Raw genomic sequence first — 18385 nt, 5'->3', positions numbered from 1 at the left:
CATGTGGAAACCAGTCGCTTATAAGTTTGTGTGTGTGTGTGCTTTTCTATCTGTGTTTGTTCCTGCTCATACTGCTCGGTAACCGGAATTGATTTGTCTAAGTCCTCGTAGCTTAACGGTTTAGCAAAAGATACAAGTCCGTTGCCCTAACCACTGGGCCATTGCGCCTCCACCTAGCTTTATTACTAATATATATTTTTAAAAGTTGCGTGTATGAGAGAAAATGCGTGTAGACATTGCATTAAAAAAATAAACAGACATTTAAAGAATAAAAGGTGGGGTAGAAATTATTAACACCGCATAATTTTCTTTTGAACGCAAACTATTCATTTCTTTCTCTTTTCATTTCTTCTTTTCTAGCTGAATGGTGTTGTCTTTACGCTGGCCGTTTTTCTCTGTCACGTCTGGCTATGCTCCAGTTACTCGAGAAGAAAGTACTACAAACGCCCAGTGAAACCGAATATTGTATTTGTACTTGTCGACGATTTGGGCTGGGACGACATTGGTTATCACAACCCAGATATTATATCACCTAATTTGAACAAACTGGCAAACAATGGTATTAAACTGGATAATTACTATGTGCAGCCGACTTGTACACCGTCTCGTAGTCAACTTCTTACCGGTCGACATTTGGTAAGCTATCATGTTTTCTTTGTTTCGTTTTCACTGTTGTTGGTGGTAGTGACAGTGGGATGGTGGGTGATGCAGAATTATTTAACCCCCGGCAAGCTCTATGCAGGTAATCGTCTCAACGACGAGATGCGACCAACAAATCCATCCTCGTAAGGACCACGCTACGCAATGTGGGATACGATGATAAATTGCATAGAGTGAGGTGTGGCTGTCTGGACATGTTGCATTCTCTCCAATATTCAATCTCTTTCTGTACGCCTGTAGATTCTAGTGGTACCCAGCGAGGTCAGAGCATGACACTTACTATTCTTCTGCACTTATTCTTGGTCATGTGTTTCTTGACTATGTTTGGACTGTTTCTGTGTATATGTGTTTCTTATGCTTGTCCAAACTGAGAGGGAGAGATTTAATGATGTTGCTGTAATAACGTTCTGGAGTGCTATATACGTGTTCCAAAGTCTGGGAGTAGTTTTTCCATGTAGTGATAGGGACTATGGGAATTGAAACTTGCTGTGATAACAAAGTATACCTTTCACGTCCAGATGGTCTTCCATTTTTCTTCTTTCGTTTTGTTCAGTGTGACTAATGCACAATGTGTTATGACACGCCCTGCGCTGCTATGTAGTTAATTATGGATAGTTGTCGTGGAATTGGGAATCCAGGTAGGACAATTGTAATCCATGGAGAATCTAATTTATTGTTTGTCTTCCACTGTAGTTTGTTCTAACGGTTGGCCAAATGTGGTATGTAATTGCCGTGAATGTGTCTTTTTTTTCCTTTTTGTATCATTTTGCATCTTTTAATATATTTTATATATGTGTTGTGAATGCTGTAGAATTGTAACTCCTAATAATTTTTTTGCTTTCTGTGTATGTGATATAATGATTATCACGGTTGATTGCATGTGATGTTCTCTGGTGTCGCTGGTAAGAAAGGATACGGTGGATTTGATAAGCGCAAGTCTGATTTTTTCATGGCGACATTATTTAAGTAGGACTGGAATAGTTGTGCAGCAGTGTCTGGAGAATGGTGAACAGGTGTGTGTGATATCAACTGCACATGCGGTTATCTGTATGTTTTGCTAAGATGTGACAAGGTCGTGTGTGTATAGGCTGAAAAGAATGGGTGAAAGGACGAATAATTATTGTATTCTACTCGGAGAATTGCAGCTTCTGGGAATGTTATTCTTGTGCACATTATGGGTTTGACTGTCTGACAGGAAGTTTACTAACCTGCATTTTGTGTTTTGTCTTTGTTTTATGTTGCTTTTGTTTGTATTTTTGCGCGTGTTTTCTTGTTTTGTTTTTCCTTGAAGTGCTGTACAGGTGACAAACGGGAATTAAAGCTGAAAGCTTTGTTAATGGTAATTACAATGGTATGTGCAGAAAATTTTTAGAATAAAACATTTTTTTTTCTGTGTTGAGTTTGTGGCAAGCGTGTGGTTGGTGATTGCATGTAATGACTTGAATCCGTGTTATGAACTGGAGGTATATGCGGATTGGTGATGTCAAGGCTTAGCCTTTTTTTGTATTTCATGGTGCATATGGAGTGATGAGTGTGACACGGAAGAATTCGTTGCTGGGCAGTTTAGTTTAATGGTAAAACACTTGACGCGTAATCACAGAGATGTGAGTTCGAGTCTCATGGCTGGCCGGTAACGTATTTTTTTGCAATGTATGGATAATTTATGCTGATCACGCTATTTATCGCATTATCACGCGTTTGAGAAATAAATTTATTTCTGTATCTTGAAATAACTTTATTTGGATTTTTGTTGAATTTTGATTTTGTCCATGATTCTAAGAATTTAACAGAATTGGTACAAATACTTATTGATGTTAGTGAGTGCTTTGTCTCCTTCAGGTCGTTGGTATTTTTAAGTGTACGTTAGCGATATTGTCTAGCCCTGAGTTTTTTTACTTTTTAGATTTCTTTATTGCTTTGTGAATATCTGATGGATGGAGGAGGTCAAAATGGTGGCCTAAGCAGAAGGTATGTTTTGTGTTCCTCTTTCAGGTCTCTTTTTTTATATTTTTGTAGTTGATTTTCAAGAAATGTCTGATGAGGGCATTTACCTGGTGTTACTGAGTGGGTATGTCATTCAAGATTATTAACGTGACGTGGAGTGTAGTTTGACTGCTACTGCTATTCATTTTGTCATCGTAGTTGTTTTTTTGAGTGACCATGTGATGTTGTGAGGGGAGATAACAGCGACGTTTTCAAACTGTATCGTTGTTGTTGATGTCGCTAGAGTTACTTTCCCTGTAAAGACTTGTATTTTCTGGGGTCTTAGTAATCGTTAAATTTCTTAGTGCTTGTGCAAATATGTCGTTTCCCTTGAAAGACAACTTACTATAGAATATATATATATATATATATATATATATATATATATACACACTTGGAAATGGATGCGTGGCGTTCAATCAAATAATAGCATAAATAACAACATATGTATGCATATATACACAACTTATTTGTTTTCGTATTTCATGTTGTTTACTGTTTGTTTCATATTTCATATTGATACTGTTTGTGATGTCCTGTACCCATTTATACATGTGTGTGTATGTACACGCGCATGTATATACATATATTATTTATGCTATTGTGCATATATAAATGTATATATATATATATATATATATATATATATATATATATATATATATATATAATGTACGTACGTTTGTTTATATCGAACGAATGAGAGAGGAGTACTGAATAGACATTGTAGAGGACGTTTTTTTTATTGAAACTGAAACTGAGAGCTTGTCTCATGACTCGAGTTTCATGCGACTACGATCTCCTGGCAAGAACTATTACAGCACGGTTTTGGTAGGGTATTTATATCCTGTGGTGTGTGGATATGAGTGTGTTTGGTTTAGTACTTGCGCTTGTTCATTGGCGAGCTTTTTGCGTTTATTGGTCAGGTGATGTTTTCCTGGCCTCTTCATTTGTTATGTTAACCAATGAGAAAACACAAACACTAGACCACTCACTTACATGAAAGGATATAGATACACACCCAATTCGAGGTGTAACAGTTTTCGCCTGACGGTCGCAGTTGCCGGAAACTTTAGTCGTGAGGCAAACTCTCTGCTTCAGATTCAACAAGGAAGCTATAAATGTGTCATAAGATAACTTGAGAGATAATTAACCTCTCTCTCTCTCTCTCTCTCTCTCTCTCTCTCTCTCTCTCTCTCTCTCTCTCTCTCTCTCTCGGCGTGGCTGTGTGGTAAGAAGTTTGCTTCGCAACCCCTTGGTTCCAGGTTCAGTCCCACTGCGTTGCACTTTGGGCATTTTCTATTATAGCCTGGGGCGGACCAAAGCTCTGTAAGTGCATTGGGTAAACGAAAACTATAAGTCTGTCTTGCCTAAAACAATTGCTACACCTGCCAAGCTCAAATATATTCCACATACATATGCACACACATACTTAGATGCCAACGCCTACCATATCTAGTGTCTCGTCTAAGTTGTGCACATCACTGCACGCACACATTTTACAAGCAGCGCCAGAAAACTAAGTACGTACACAAGCTTTTCAAGATGAAATCAAATTTTTGTTAAATAAAGAAATTTGAGCCATCGTTATTCGCATGGATGCGCATGTATTTTGCAAAGAAGGACAAAAAGAAAATAAGAATTTTTGCTCACACCCAGAATAAGAAAAAACTTCGTTGAACATTGACCATGGCCCCCACCTTTGAAAACTTCAACGCCGATATTAAATGCTAGAGACATAACTAACATTCCACTGGTACACGTTGACTTTAAATTCTACAGCTTATTCCTACGATTTGATCTCACCGGAAAATAACGCCAGAAAACGAACGCATACTAACACTCTCACACACACATGCACTCACACGCATGCATTCATGCATGTACACACATTTACAAACGTACTGACCGCGCTCTTAAGAAAAGACATATTTCAAACCTGACTTTCTTTAGAATCTGGTTCCAGTTCATCTCGCATTTGCTACATCAATAAACTCAAAGGTGCACACACACGCACACACGCACGCATATCTAAACACTCACACACACACACACACACACAAATATGTACATTCACAGACATACACTCTATTATGTACTTACACACATTCTCGCAGACACCGATAAGAAAAACCTCCAAACCTCATCTCTCACCGCTACATATGTTTCCCAATGCTTTATTATTTCGAAAGAATCCCAACTGGGATTTATGACCATAGGTCACTGTCGTATTATTGAACAGTCCAATATATAGAAATGTGTGTGTGTGTGTGTGTGGATGTGTGTCGAGAGCGCACGGTCTAGTAGTTAGGGCGTTGTAGTCACGATCGCGAGATTGTGATTTCAATTCTTGGACCGAGTGACTCGTTGTGTTCTTCAGCAAAACACGTCATGTCACGTTGCTCTGCGGCGTTCACTTAGACACCTGATGTGTGGTACACCGTTTACTCGTTCAAGCAACGTCGATTTGAAAAAAGTGAAACGACTATTGTATTGCACAAACAACTGATCATTATAAACAATTCATTTGTGTTGGTTACTCAACAAGAAATTGCTGAACCGTCTTTCTCGGTCTACGGGAAAATATCGTCATTGTTTGTGTGTGTGTGTGTGTGTGGTGGGGTCCCTTGGCAACTGGAAATGAAGCTGAACAATTGTCGTACTCATGACGACTTTTGAGCTAGGAACACCTCTTCATTACTGCCCTGTTTCCAGACAATAAACCCGTCCTTTTGTTAATTGCACGTCAATTTTGGAGAAAACTTGAGCTTTGAGATCATCTCTGCTTATCGAGTAGAACTGGTTTTAATTGGCATTTAGTAATTATGATACATGCTCTAGAGGCGGCGATAATTTTAATAAATCAAGAATTTATTTTGTATGGTATTTGGTATACCTGCCTTTATCTTCATATGCATATGTGTGCGTATATATATATATATATATATATATATATATATATACATACGTATATACATACGTATATATATCTATATATGTGTGTGTGTGTGTGTGTATATATATATATATATATATATATATATATATATATATATATATATATAGTGTGTGTGTGTGTGTACGGAATCCCCTACCAGACAGTTAGTATAATATTTGGCGGGATTAGAAGTTTGAATTTCAAATAAGGAAATAAGGAAGAAAATGTATATAATATGCATATTTAATTTACTTTTCATATTACGAAGGTCTTAAAATTTCCAGTCTTAGCTATTTATGTAAAGCACCATTTTATTCTTTTTAGAAATTATCAGTATGACATAACTCGAGCTATATAAATCAAAACATTTATGAATCAACAGAATTCTTATACATGGAAAATAATTACATTTCGAAGAAATTCATGGGATGCTTCTTATGTATATATATATATGTGTGTGTGTGTGTGTGTGTGTTTGTGTTTGTGTGTGTGTGTACGCACACACACACACACACACACAACGCGTTGATATATGTATATATATTCGGTGGTTTGGTGTAACGAAGTCGAAAGTTAACTCCCGCTAAATGAACGACTACAACAGAACTCGCACTGATACGCACAGAGTGTGAAAAGGCGCACACAGAACCCCATTGCCACAATGAAAATTATACATGCGCAGATACATACAGTCATATGATTATGATACGTATATACATACACAACCACACTATAACAGATGCAAGAAAATGTTAGGAAACTGAAGGGAAATAAATAAATAAATAAATAAATAGAAAGATTATATTAAACAATTATTACAGTTTATAAAATGGTTCACAACTGTAATAAATAGAATAACTGGGAGTGAAATAGGTCAGCTTATATTAACAGCTCGGCTGGACGTTAATTTTATCAGAAAGTCGGCGTAATCCAACACTTTCATTTATTATTTAACGAGTTTTAAAGAAAAAATGAACAGCTTAATATTTCCAAGTGTCAAGGTTACGATTAACTTATACATACACACATCGTGAATTCCATGTGAAAATGGTTAAGCAATGCAAAAATTAAATTTCTTTCTGACTTCAGCAGAATTATTTAGCTTTTTATTTCAATAAAATATCGAATTCCATTTTTTTTTTTTTGTTTTTAAACGTTAATAATTACGTTAACAAACATTTGCTGCGCACCTATGATGACGTCATATCCGGATGGCACTCGCAAAGTTGCTGCATTAAATTCACATGCATGGGGCTTATTCTCGAGATCATGGTGCAAAGTGCATGAGACAACATAAAATTGATCAAAGATTTACGTTAAATGGCTTACCATGCGACCGAATCAAAATTTACTGTAGTAGAACCAACGCTTGTGTTGGTTTTCGCTCAAATGTCCCATAATATTATGCATGCCAATATCACACCAATTTCATTATTTTGTTGGAAAGTTTGAATTGCAGAGTCTCAACTTTATTGCATTTCAGAGGCGAACGTGCATGACGAACGGTTGACTATAATACAAGGCAGCGCATTGTTAAATGGTATCTAAATGGTATCTTGTTAAATGGTATCTATATATATATATATATAAATACATATAAACAAACAGGCACACACACATTCGTGCGTGTGTGTGTGTTGGTAGAGACTGCAATGTCCTCGCCTGGGTACAGGTCTGAGCAGATCTTCTTTCTCCATTGCGCCGATATTGCCCAAGGACAAACATGTCTTAATGCGAGGTGTATCGAATTTGAATACATATCAGGCTGCTTTGGGGGATCCAGCTCCTGAATTGTAGACGATTAAAATGACCCATATACTTGATGTGCGCTGATATTTTTCTCTTGTTGAACCTTGGAAGAACGAACGCAAAACTTCCTTGGTGTAATTTGAACACTAAACATAAAAATGCCACAATGCATTTTTTGCCTCCGCTCCCCCGCGCCTCTCTCTCTCTCTCTCTCTCTCTCTCTCTCTCTATCTCTCTATCTATCTATCTTTCTCCCTCTCCCTTTCTCATATATATATGTATATATATTTATATATACACACACACACATGCATATATAATTACATGCATACACATTATAAATTGTATTGTCATAAAATTCTACATTTCCTTCACTTTCCCGAGGGTTTTGGCAATTAAATATCTGCTTCGTTTTCATCAGTGTTTGGGCAAAAATGTTGCATTTAGGAATCTGGAAAATTCTGGAGAATTAGTGAGGTTGTGGAGGGGTGGGAGCTATTCATGTATGTGTTGTTGAAAATGTCTTGATAGTTGATGGTAAATATTTAGGGCATAAGACAAATTAATCACTTGAGGTTTGAAGGTTAGTGATTGTGGTTTGAGTTGCGACAGTTGTCTCGGTAGAATTTTATTTAACGCAGCCATAAAAGATTACATCGTAATATATAATCCACCATCATCAGGCAAAATTTCAAACAGATATGATTTTAAACCTCAATAGAACTAGTCCGACTAATGTTGGTTATGTCCAGGTCGATACACGCCAATATGCAGATACATATACTCTTTTACTCTTTTACTTGTTTTAGTCATTTTGACTGCTGCCATGCTGGAGCACCGCCTTTAGTCGAACAAATCGACCCCAGGACTTATTCTTTGTAAGTCTAGTACTTCTTCTATCGGTCTCTTTTGCCGAACCGCTAAGTTACGGGGACGTAAACACACCAGCATCGGTTGTCAAGCGATGGTAGGGGGACAAACACAGACACACACACACACACATACATACATATATATATATATATATATATATATATATATATATATATATATATATATATATACATGTATACGACGGGCTTCTTTCAGTTTCCGTCTACCAAATCCACTCACAAGGCTTTGGTCGGCCCGAGGCTATAGTAGAAGACACTTGCCCAAGGTGCCACACAGTGGGACTGAACCCAGAACCATGTGGTTGGTAAGCAAGCTACTTACCACACAGCCACTCCTGCGCCTATGTACATAATAAATATATGTATGTATGTATGTGTGTGTGTGTGTGTGTGTGTGTGTGTGTGTGTGTGTGTGTGTGTGTGTGTGTACCGTAGATATGCAACTACCAAATCCAACTTACAACTATATATCCAACTTAGGGGTAGGTACTTGGTGTAGCACAGGAATAAACATTAAACATAAATGACGTTTAAAATTTGCGACAGTTGTCTCGGTAGAATTTTATTTAACGCAGCCATAAAAGATTACATCGTAATATATAATCCACCATCATCAGGTAAAATTTCAAACAGATATGATTTTAAACCTCAATAGAACTAGTCCGACTAATGTTGGTTATGTCCAGGTCGATATTTAAAATCTTATCCATTTAAAATTTTACCTGATGTAATGGCGAGCAGAGACACTCTCGGCCTCTCAACCCTTGACACAGCAGAACATCTAGGATGTGGCAGCTGGAAGGCGATAGGGCTGCACAAACCACCGGGTTGGTACTCAATTTTAGTTAAATAGGTCTATAACAACTTGAAAAATTCATGTTTAAAGACACAATTTAACGCCCAGTCTAGGAACTGAACCCACAATCTTAGGATCGTGAGTCGAACACTTCTAACCACTAGGTCACACACCTTCATTACGCCCTAGATACTTTTATAATGATTTGAAAATATTGATAAAGTCAACAACGAAGATGACACAAATACTTTAATATTTATACTGTAAATGATCCTTTACCGTCGCTGTTATAAGTGAACGAAATTTCGTATATAGTCTTTGATAGTTATTTCATTTTGTTTGCATTTTCTTTTAAAATACGTAATGCTCCAACGATGAACTATATAATTACAAAATATTTTGTGGAATTTACTAAAGGAGATTTGATACTGCATTGTATGAGATTGGCTCTGTAGATATCTGAATGATATTTTAAAGATGGCGACTTTTGATTAATTTGTATGCCGTTGGGGAAAGAGAAATTTGATATTTCGAAGTTGTTCCTTCGTCTGAATTTGAGAAAATATCTTTCCAAATGTAAGGCTGGATAAAAAGGGAGAGACAGCCCGGAAAGCTTGGGTTTCTTCTCGTCACAGCATACAAAATATCCAAACTCACAGACTTCACTGTATCATCTTTACCGACACAGATCACTACGCGTTCACTCAGATTCTGGTACTTATTTTATCGACCTCAACCCTCGTACCCGGAAATACATAAATATATAACAATGGTCTCTAACATAAACATGCGGCCTTGAATTTGTGGAGAAGAAACAGTTGACAGCAAGGTCAATATTAGTGGGATTCAAATTCAGAATTTGGAAAGGCAAGCCAAAGAATAGCCTGAATCAGAGATCGTGGAATGCTGCCGGCAGCAATTCACAAAGTGAAAGGTGGAACACGTTAAATTATGACCGAGAATTTCTAAAATGTGAGAGTTTTCGATGAAATGCATGAATGCGTAAAAAGCTCGTGAAGGCTGACAAGCCTGCATCAATGCTATTCAGTAGATGAGTAGCTAAATATAAACAACTAAACTGCTCCTCATAGATTAAAAGCTTTCTAACTTCTTTTATATATATTTTTTAAAAAAAACAATTTTTAAATAATTCAAATATTCTTTTCTACCCTAGGCAAAAGGCCCTAAATTTGGGGGGAGGGTGGGGCAGTCGATTAGATCTACCCAAGTACGCAACTGGTACTTAATTTATCGAGCCCGAAAGGCAAAATCGACCTCGGCGGAATTTGAACGTAAAGACAGACGAAATACCTCTCAGCATTTCGCCCGGCGTGCTAACGATTCTGCCAGCTTAAATAATTTTAATATTAATTCAGGCATAGTGCTGTTTATTAGACTATTTTCCTTAGTCATTGCACGGTGATCGCCATAAGCTTTGAGCGTATATATAAATACCATTATTATTTACAGGATTGTAAAAAAAGGCGCCGTATAACAAAACCATTCGCACTGAAAGCATATATATATATATATATATATATATATATATATATATATATACATTAGGGTATCGGAGCAGCAACCTTCATCGGAAATTACGAATCTACCAAATGATGTTTCAAAATTTCTATATCTTCATTCTTTTGTCAGAACTCTCCTTTTTTCCTTTTCCGAGTACACCCGTTGCTGTGACTTTTTCTTGATCAGAGAAAGAAAATTTTTCACAATATAAATTTTTCGTTATGGGGTGGAACCGTATTTAGAAACACTGCTATTCTATGATATATTTTATGTCTAAAAACAGTCTCAAAGAAAAGAACCTGAAAAGATTGGTGCTTTAAAAAATTTTTTTTTTTTTTCCTAAGTCACTGTTTTGAACATTGAAGGAAATATTTATAGAAGTGGAAAGAATTAATTAGAAGTGACTCGACTGAAGAAGAATACTTAATCGAAAGAAAAAAGTTGATGTTAATAGAGTCAGTTTTGAGAATGAAAACAAAAAACTAATAAAACAGAAAAGAGTTGCCTTGAAAGACGAAATTATCTGCTTAAAAGAAAGAAATCGAAATTCTTCAAAATGGAATTGAAAGATTCCATATTTAGAATTTAATTAATAATTATGATGATACGAGTGAAAAAAAGATATTATTAATGGTGTAACTTAACTGCTGTTTTCTGCGAATGTACTGAGCGACTTGGAATGGGTAGCTTCTTATTGGGAGAAATTAATGGGGTTTTGAGGCAGAAATTACTTCAATTGCATTCACGCATTAACACAATAAAGGAAATGAGGATACAATGAATTTTTTTATTGTAATGATATCTGAAGACATTCTATGTACCCGGCTTTGCTAGTAAAAGACATGTTTATACCATGGGATGGTCAAGAGTGAAACACCTTTATGTACTGAAGTGGTGCAGCGTACCTTCTTCGATTGGTGGAAAAGATTATTAAACTCTATTTCATTCACGTTACTGTCAATTAGGTTTTCTTTTTGCACGTGTCCTGTACGAAAGGCTAGGAAAATCTTTAACTGTGCAGGAAAATCTTTACTCTGTGTGTGTGTGTTTATGTATCTGTGTTTGCCCCCCCCCCCCCCAAATCATCGCTTGACAACTGATGTTGGTGTATTTACGTCCCCGTAACTTAGCGGTTCAGCAAAAGAGACCGATAGAATAAGTACTAGGCTTACAAAGAATAAGTTCTGAGGTCGATTTGCTCGACTAAAGACGGTGCTCCAGCATAGCCGCAGTCAAATGACTGAAACAAATAGAATATATATATTAGGAAGGTGAGACTGAAAGAGGTGAGAGAGAAATTTTTTCAATCGTTTTCGTTTGTTTTTTGGGGTTTTATTTTTCTTTTCTTCTTCTTTTGCCATAAGCTTAGGAAATGTTTTAGGCAGCGTTAGGACGCCAAGGAGAATGCTAAGCGGCATTTCGTCCATTTTTACGTTCTGAATTCAAATGCCGCCCAGGGTCGACATTACCTTTTATCCTTTCACAGTCGATAAAGTAGGTACCAGTTGAGCGCTGGGGTAGATGTAATCGACTTACCCTCTCACCCAAAATTGCTGGCCTTGTGCCAAAATTTAAAACCTATATTTTGCGTTACAGAAACGTTACAGAAATACACACACACACACACACACATAGTTGTCACCAATTTTGACCTCGTTATTATTCATGTCTTTGAGCTGATTCAGAAGTACGGATATGTACTCGGTGACCCTCCAACACACATGCATGCATACATGCAAACACACATATCCATTTCCGCATACATATACACTTGCTATTTTTTCTTTCAGTACATTGTAACCTCACGCTATCCTATCTTGAATTCATTCATACTTGTGTGTGTGTGTGTGTGTGTGTGTGTGTGTGTGTGTGTTGAGGGTGTGTTCGTATGTGTGTGTGTGCGTGCGTGTGCTGTGCATGCATGCGAATGTGCGTATCTGTACACATGTCATTTCTGTATGTATAAATATGTTTATGTATATATGTTTATGTCTACGCATGTAAATACCCAGAGGAATTATTATTTATTTATGCGCCCTTTTAAAGCCTAGCCAGGCTCATGGGCCCGGTTTCCCGGTTTCTGTGGCGTATGTGTTCCCCACCACCACCACCACCACCACCAGCTGGACGGGACGCCAGTCCATCACAGCGTTACTCACGAAACAGGAAGAAAGAGTGAGAGAAAGCTGGGGTCGCCACCACCCCCTGCCGGAGCCTCGTGGAACTTTTAGGTGTTTTCTCTCAATAAACACACACAGCGCCCAGTCTGGGAATCGGAACCGCGATCCTCCGACCGCGAGTCCGCTGCCCTAACCACTGGGCCATTGCGCCTCCACACCCAGAGGAATAGCCAGGCTCTAAAGTTAGGGAAAATGACCATATAAAGAAAAAACGCGCTGTGACTCATACCAAACAATTTTTGACTCATTTCTCTTATATTACGCGAAGTATTTCATTAATTACTAGCAGTATAACCCGACGTTGTCCGGGTGTGAATTATTACGCCATCTAGGCGGGGGGGGGGGGGTCCAACAAAGAGGGTAGTCTGACCTTTCCACCTGAGTTCGGGTTTCAGTAACAATATCATTTCGTATGAAACTTTCAACTACTGACATAGGTGTAACATAACAAAGATGAAACTCCACGGGATCGTATAATGTTGAGAGGTTACGACATCAGGGCTTGTGTTGGTTTTTCAGATGTCAACAGTCACTGACACATCACAGGAGATTGAGCAGACAGTTAAAAAAAAAAGAAAACGGAAGCTGGGTCAAATAAAGCAATGACTCCAAAAAGTTTTTCCAAAGTCATGAGATTAACAGAGATAAAAAAAAAATCGACTTTTATGAACAAATGAGTTTTTTAAAAATCGTTGAAAAGGCGCCAGTTTTGAAAAATGTGCTCAGAAAGAACGGTTTCTCCCGTTGTTCCCCTAAGAGCTACGCCAACTGTGAATAGCATGTGGTTGTGTGTGGGGGGAGGCTGTGTTTATGTGGATTGTGTATGTATGCATTGATATGTTTCAACATGTTTGCGTGTTTATGTTTGTGCATGTAAATGGTGTGCGTGTGTATTCATAAATGTGAATTTGTAAGTGTGCATCTGTGCTTGTGTGACTTTATGTATAGATATATAATTCTGCATCTATGTGCGTTTATTTTTTTAATTTTTAATGTGAATGGCTTGTGTATATACACGCGTGCGTGCATGTACGTGTGTGTGTGTGTGTGTGTGTGTGTGTGTGCAGATGTTAATGTAAAATGACAGCCCGGCGGTAACGGAAGTGGAGACAAACATAAAAAAAAAAAAAACACATGAATACAAAAAAATAGAAAAGAATGAATATAATCGACTAAATAAATTTTTAAAAATAATAATAAACATAGTACATAAGGCAAGTGATTAAATTATAAATAAATGATAAATAAATGCAGAAATAAATACATAAAAGCAAAAAATAAAAACCACGGAAAGAAACCAAAATGACAAGACGAATAAGCGTGAAATATTTGTAATTTAATCTGGGAAGTTCCGCTACATTTCCTATTTCATTTCTTAACTGGAGTTGGTCCACCTGGGTAGCCATAGCAGAAGATACTACGCCATAGAATCATATAAGACGAAAAGGAGAATAATGGTTTTGATTCATTAAAAAGGAAATTGGATAAAAAGCTCAGACATGTTCCTCACATCATCATCGTCGTCATCACCATCATCATCATCATCATCAACATTATGTTGTTGTTTTTTCTTCTTTCTTCAAATTTTCTTCCATTTCTCGCCGAGTGTTTTCCGTAGACCTAGGGTAGAGAAACTCATTGTATGCATTCCCAGTTTACACACGCAAGTTCACAGGTATTTAAAAAAAAGAATTAATAAATAAATAAAAATTAATGAATGGATGTTGTTTTCACAGCGATAATGCTCTTCTCAGTACAGGAGTCGTTCCAGTTAACACGATTTTTTGCACTTCCTGTAAGGATGGTAAACCTGGTATCATTTTCAAATAGGTTTCAGTACCTTTTTTTATCATTCCTAGAGATCCTACAATCACTGGTACGGTAGGACACAGTTGAGCGAGAGACCAACAAAACTCCTTGCAACACCAAAGATGAACTGAAGGCAAGGATTATGACAGCATTCACCAACTTTAAAAAAAAGGAGACTATCCAGAAAAGTTGCAGGAGATTCCGAAGTCGTCTCGAGACCGTGTTTGAAGCCAATGGCGATTTTATTGAATAAATTTACTCTTTGATATTTCGAGATATTTTTATGTAATTTTGGTAACTATATCTGTTAAAATGAGATGTCAGAGTTATTTTCATTTTTGCGTAATTTAGGCAACTTATTCACCGCACCCCGTATATCTCGGCAATTACGAAAACTCCCTGAAAACAGGCTGTTGCAGAAATTTTCCCCATTATTCAATAGATTTTCAACATATGTCACACTTGATAGTGAAGGGTAATGATTTTGGATGTTTATTTTTTATTTTTTTTTTTAATAGCAGACTGGTGGAATGAATTTTTGTAGAAATATTGTAGTATTTCATTTGGTTTCCAATAAGAATATATTGGCTAGCATAGACGTTTAATGTAACCGAGAAAATTAACTATATTAAGGCTAGTGTACTAATAGATTACTGAGATTTTTTTCTAAATCTTTCATTATGTTCGTTCGTGTTGTATCATAGCCCACCCCTCCCACTTCAGTATCTGGAACTTTTCAGGAAAAAAAAATATATGACATGCACAAGCGCACACCCAAAACACACACACACACACACACACACACACACACACACACACACACATATACATACATATATATTTATGTATATGCATATGTGTGTTTGTGTTTATATGTATATACTTGTTTGTGCAATATATATAAATGCTCGTGTGTCTAGATAAATGCATATACATAAACCCATACGTAAGTATGCATGTGTGCGTGTGCCCGCATGCGTTTATGTGTATTTTTACAGGGTGGGCTATAATATAATGATGGTCTTATAATCCTTCGAAATATGACCCAACAAACTGCCAGATTTATAAAAAAAAATCTCGTTAATTTATGTGTAACACTAACCTTAATACAGTTTATATTTTTGGCAGTACTTTAAATAACCATACACATTTCGACTCCAAATGGGAAGTGTGTAGATCGCTTAAAAACCTTTAACCAAATCACTAATCGTTGTAATGTTTGCATATCAGACAAATGAGCTATTTTATTGCATAACGGAAATATAGTTAATAAAATCTCTGAATAAATTTCATTTTACAAGCACAAACTGTTACTTCTGCTGAAAATAACAAGGCGCTCCACTATTCATTATATATTATTAACTGAATGTTAAAATCCAATAGTTATCTCACTGTTTCTTAACATGAGATATTTGCATGAAGATACATTTCCATATTTAAATTATATAAATATTTAAAAGAAAAACTGAGCAATGCAGGTGAGAAAATTTGTGAAGTTACATTAATAGATGAAAACGAAGAGAAAGGATATTGTATTACCTTGCTTAGGTTATTTAATTATCCTAAATATTTTGAGAAAGATTCTCCTTTTCAAATAGAAGAAACAAAATAAAGGGATCGGAGAAATATGGCGCAAGACACCATAATGGCCTACCGGTATCAATCCATTTCCAGAACTCTTTGATTACTTTCTTCCTTATATTTGAAAAGGGGAGTCTTTCTCGAAATATTATAGAATATTTTAACAGCTTATGTAAGCTAATACAATTCATTTCTTCACATCACTCTGCATCTTTTGTTTAATTCCTCATCTGCATTGCTCAAAGTTTGTTTTTCAAACATATCACTTATACACATCACAATGCTTCAAGCAAATTACAATACATTTTTCTGTTTCATTTTACATTTACACACAGAAACACTCTATCACTCACTCACTCACTCACTCACTCACGCACACACACGTACTTATATAGCTAATGCTTTACAACTATCCACCAAGAGTTGTCCTCACCCCACAAAAAAGACCTGGGATAATTATGTTAACAAAAACGTGGTGTGTGTGTGTGTGTGTAAGAGAGTGGTTTAAGGGACTAATATGAGAGCAGCGTTGGTATGCGTGTAGGGGATTTATTTGGAAATGGGACTGGGCTTGTACCCAAACCATTAACTCCATATGTATGTACTTATGTGTATAGATAGGTCAAAACTTTGCTGAGCTCTCGGATTTTGATGGTGGAAGGACCGACAGTGGAGGTCCTATCGTTTATAACCATGATGGAGGCCGTAGGTACATCATTGCTTGGCCTACGGGCTCCACCGTGATCATTAACACTCAGACATCTATCATCGGTCCTTTTTCCACCATCACAACCAGAAAGCCCTGCAATGGTGATGGTGATGGTGATGATTATAATAAGAAAATGACGGTGGTGATGCAGGTTCTGATGAAAACATGGCTGTGACCATTGTGGGGGCTGGTGGTGATGATCATAATTGTGCTGGTATTTGTCTTAGAGATGAAGATAATGTGAAAGAGGAGAATAGTGATAGTGATGAAGTGAAGTGGTTTTGGTGATGATATCGGTTGCCGTCGTTGTTGTTGTCTTGACAGCAGCAGTAGTAGTAGTAGCAGCAGCAGCATCAGCAGCAGCAGTGCTGATGAAGAGTGTATAGACGATGATAGTAGCGATGAAGAGAAAGATCGTAAAGATGATTATGATGGCGATGATGAAGTTGATGATGGTACGGGTGATGGTGGTCATGATGATGATAATGCGGGTGACAACAATGGTCATGTTGACATTAATGGTCATGTGACTATTGCTAATGATGATGGTGCAAGTAATTAAAACCAAATCAATTGTTTATTCTCTTTTAATCCTTCATTTTGGAATAATTGTTGTTTATTTTTAATTTTGCTTTTCCAGATACACATGGGATTTCAACATACCAACATCAAACCCATGGAACCGACTGGTTTACCATTAGATAGTCCTACGTTGGCAGAGAAACTGAAAGAGAATGGTTATACTACACATTTAATTGGTAAATGGCATCAAGGCCATTACGCCCAGAAGTATCTACCAACTAACAGAGGATTTGATTCTTTTTATGGTAAATTATTAGCAAGTTCTTTTAAATTATATAAAATAATGATGACGCCGTTAACACCAAACATAAACAGCTACAGGAAACTACGCTGTATTTTTGTATATATTCAGTTATTTCCTATTTGTTTATTTTTATTTTTACACACTCATATCATCATTATTATCAACATCATCATATTCGTTTTACTCCGCTTTCTATGTTGGCATGGGTTGAGTGGGTCATCACGGTCTGAGGTCTCCAGACAACTTCAGAATTTCCTGCAACTCTTCTGGACAGTCTCCTTTTTTGAAGTTGGTGAATGCTGCCATAATCCTTACCTTCAGTTCATCTTTGGTGTTACAAGGAGTTTTGTTGGTCTCTCGCTCAACTGCGTCCTACACATAATAATCAAGGGGGTTGCAGTTTGGGGAGTTATGTGGCCAGATGTTAGAGGTATTGTGGTCGTATGAATTATCTGACAGCCATGACTAGATTCTCCTGTCTGTGTGGCATGGTACATCCGCTTCAAACATGGTCCGCACCTCTGTGGAAAGCGAGGATGTACCGTTCTTTGATCTGAATTTTGTCCATCGCATCATTGCCAAAGGCCTGCTGAATCTTCTGGATGATCTGGGCTTGAACGTGACCAAGCTTTTTGCAAAACTTAACACAATATTTCTGCTAGATGCGTTCGGTCATCTTGCATGAAAACGAAAATCCGATGGGCGCGTAATACACGTCTGTATTCTAGGTGTAACAGCCG

The 18385-nt window shown here is 37.0% G+C and overlaps 1 protein-coding gene across 2 annotated transcripts in view; it reads left to right on the top strand.

The window, feature by feature from the left end:
• The window catches only part of LOC106871320 (arylsulfatase B), a 66509-nt gene that overhangs the window by 39379 nt on the left and 8745 nt on the right, over positions 1-18385 (top strand). Inside the window, exons 3-5 of one of the 2 annotated variants that reach the window (XM_089358935.1) lie at positions 361-636; positions 2564-2628; positions 17460-17646. In XM_089358935.1, the coding sequence (XP_089215061.1) occupies positions 17466-17646 (181 nt within the window). In that variant the 5' untranslated portion in view covers positions 361-636; positions 2564-2628; positions 17460-17465. The remainder of the gene's footprint in view (positions 1-360; positions 637-2563; positions 2629-17459; positions 17647-18385) is intronic. The other variant, XM_089358934.1, reaches the window with a different exon arrangement.

This window comes from Octopus bimaculoides, chromosome 10 (genome assembly GCF_046866305.1).
Source record: "Octopus bimaculoides isolate indiv1 chromosome 10, ASM4686630v1, whole genome shotgun sequence".
In the NCBI taxonomy this organism is placed as follows: Eukaryota; Metazoa; Mollusca; class Cephalopoda; order Octopoda; family Octopodidae; genus Octopus; species Octopus bimaculoides.
Note: the sequence above shows the minus strand (reverse complement) of the source record. Positions and strands in the feature narration are given on the sequence as shown.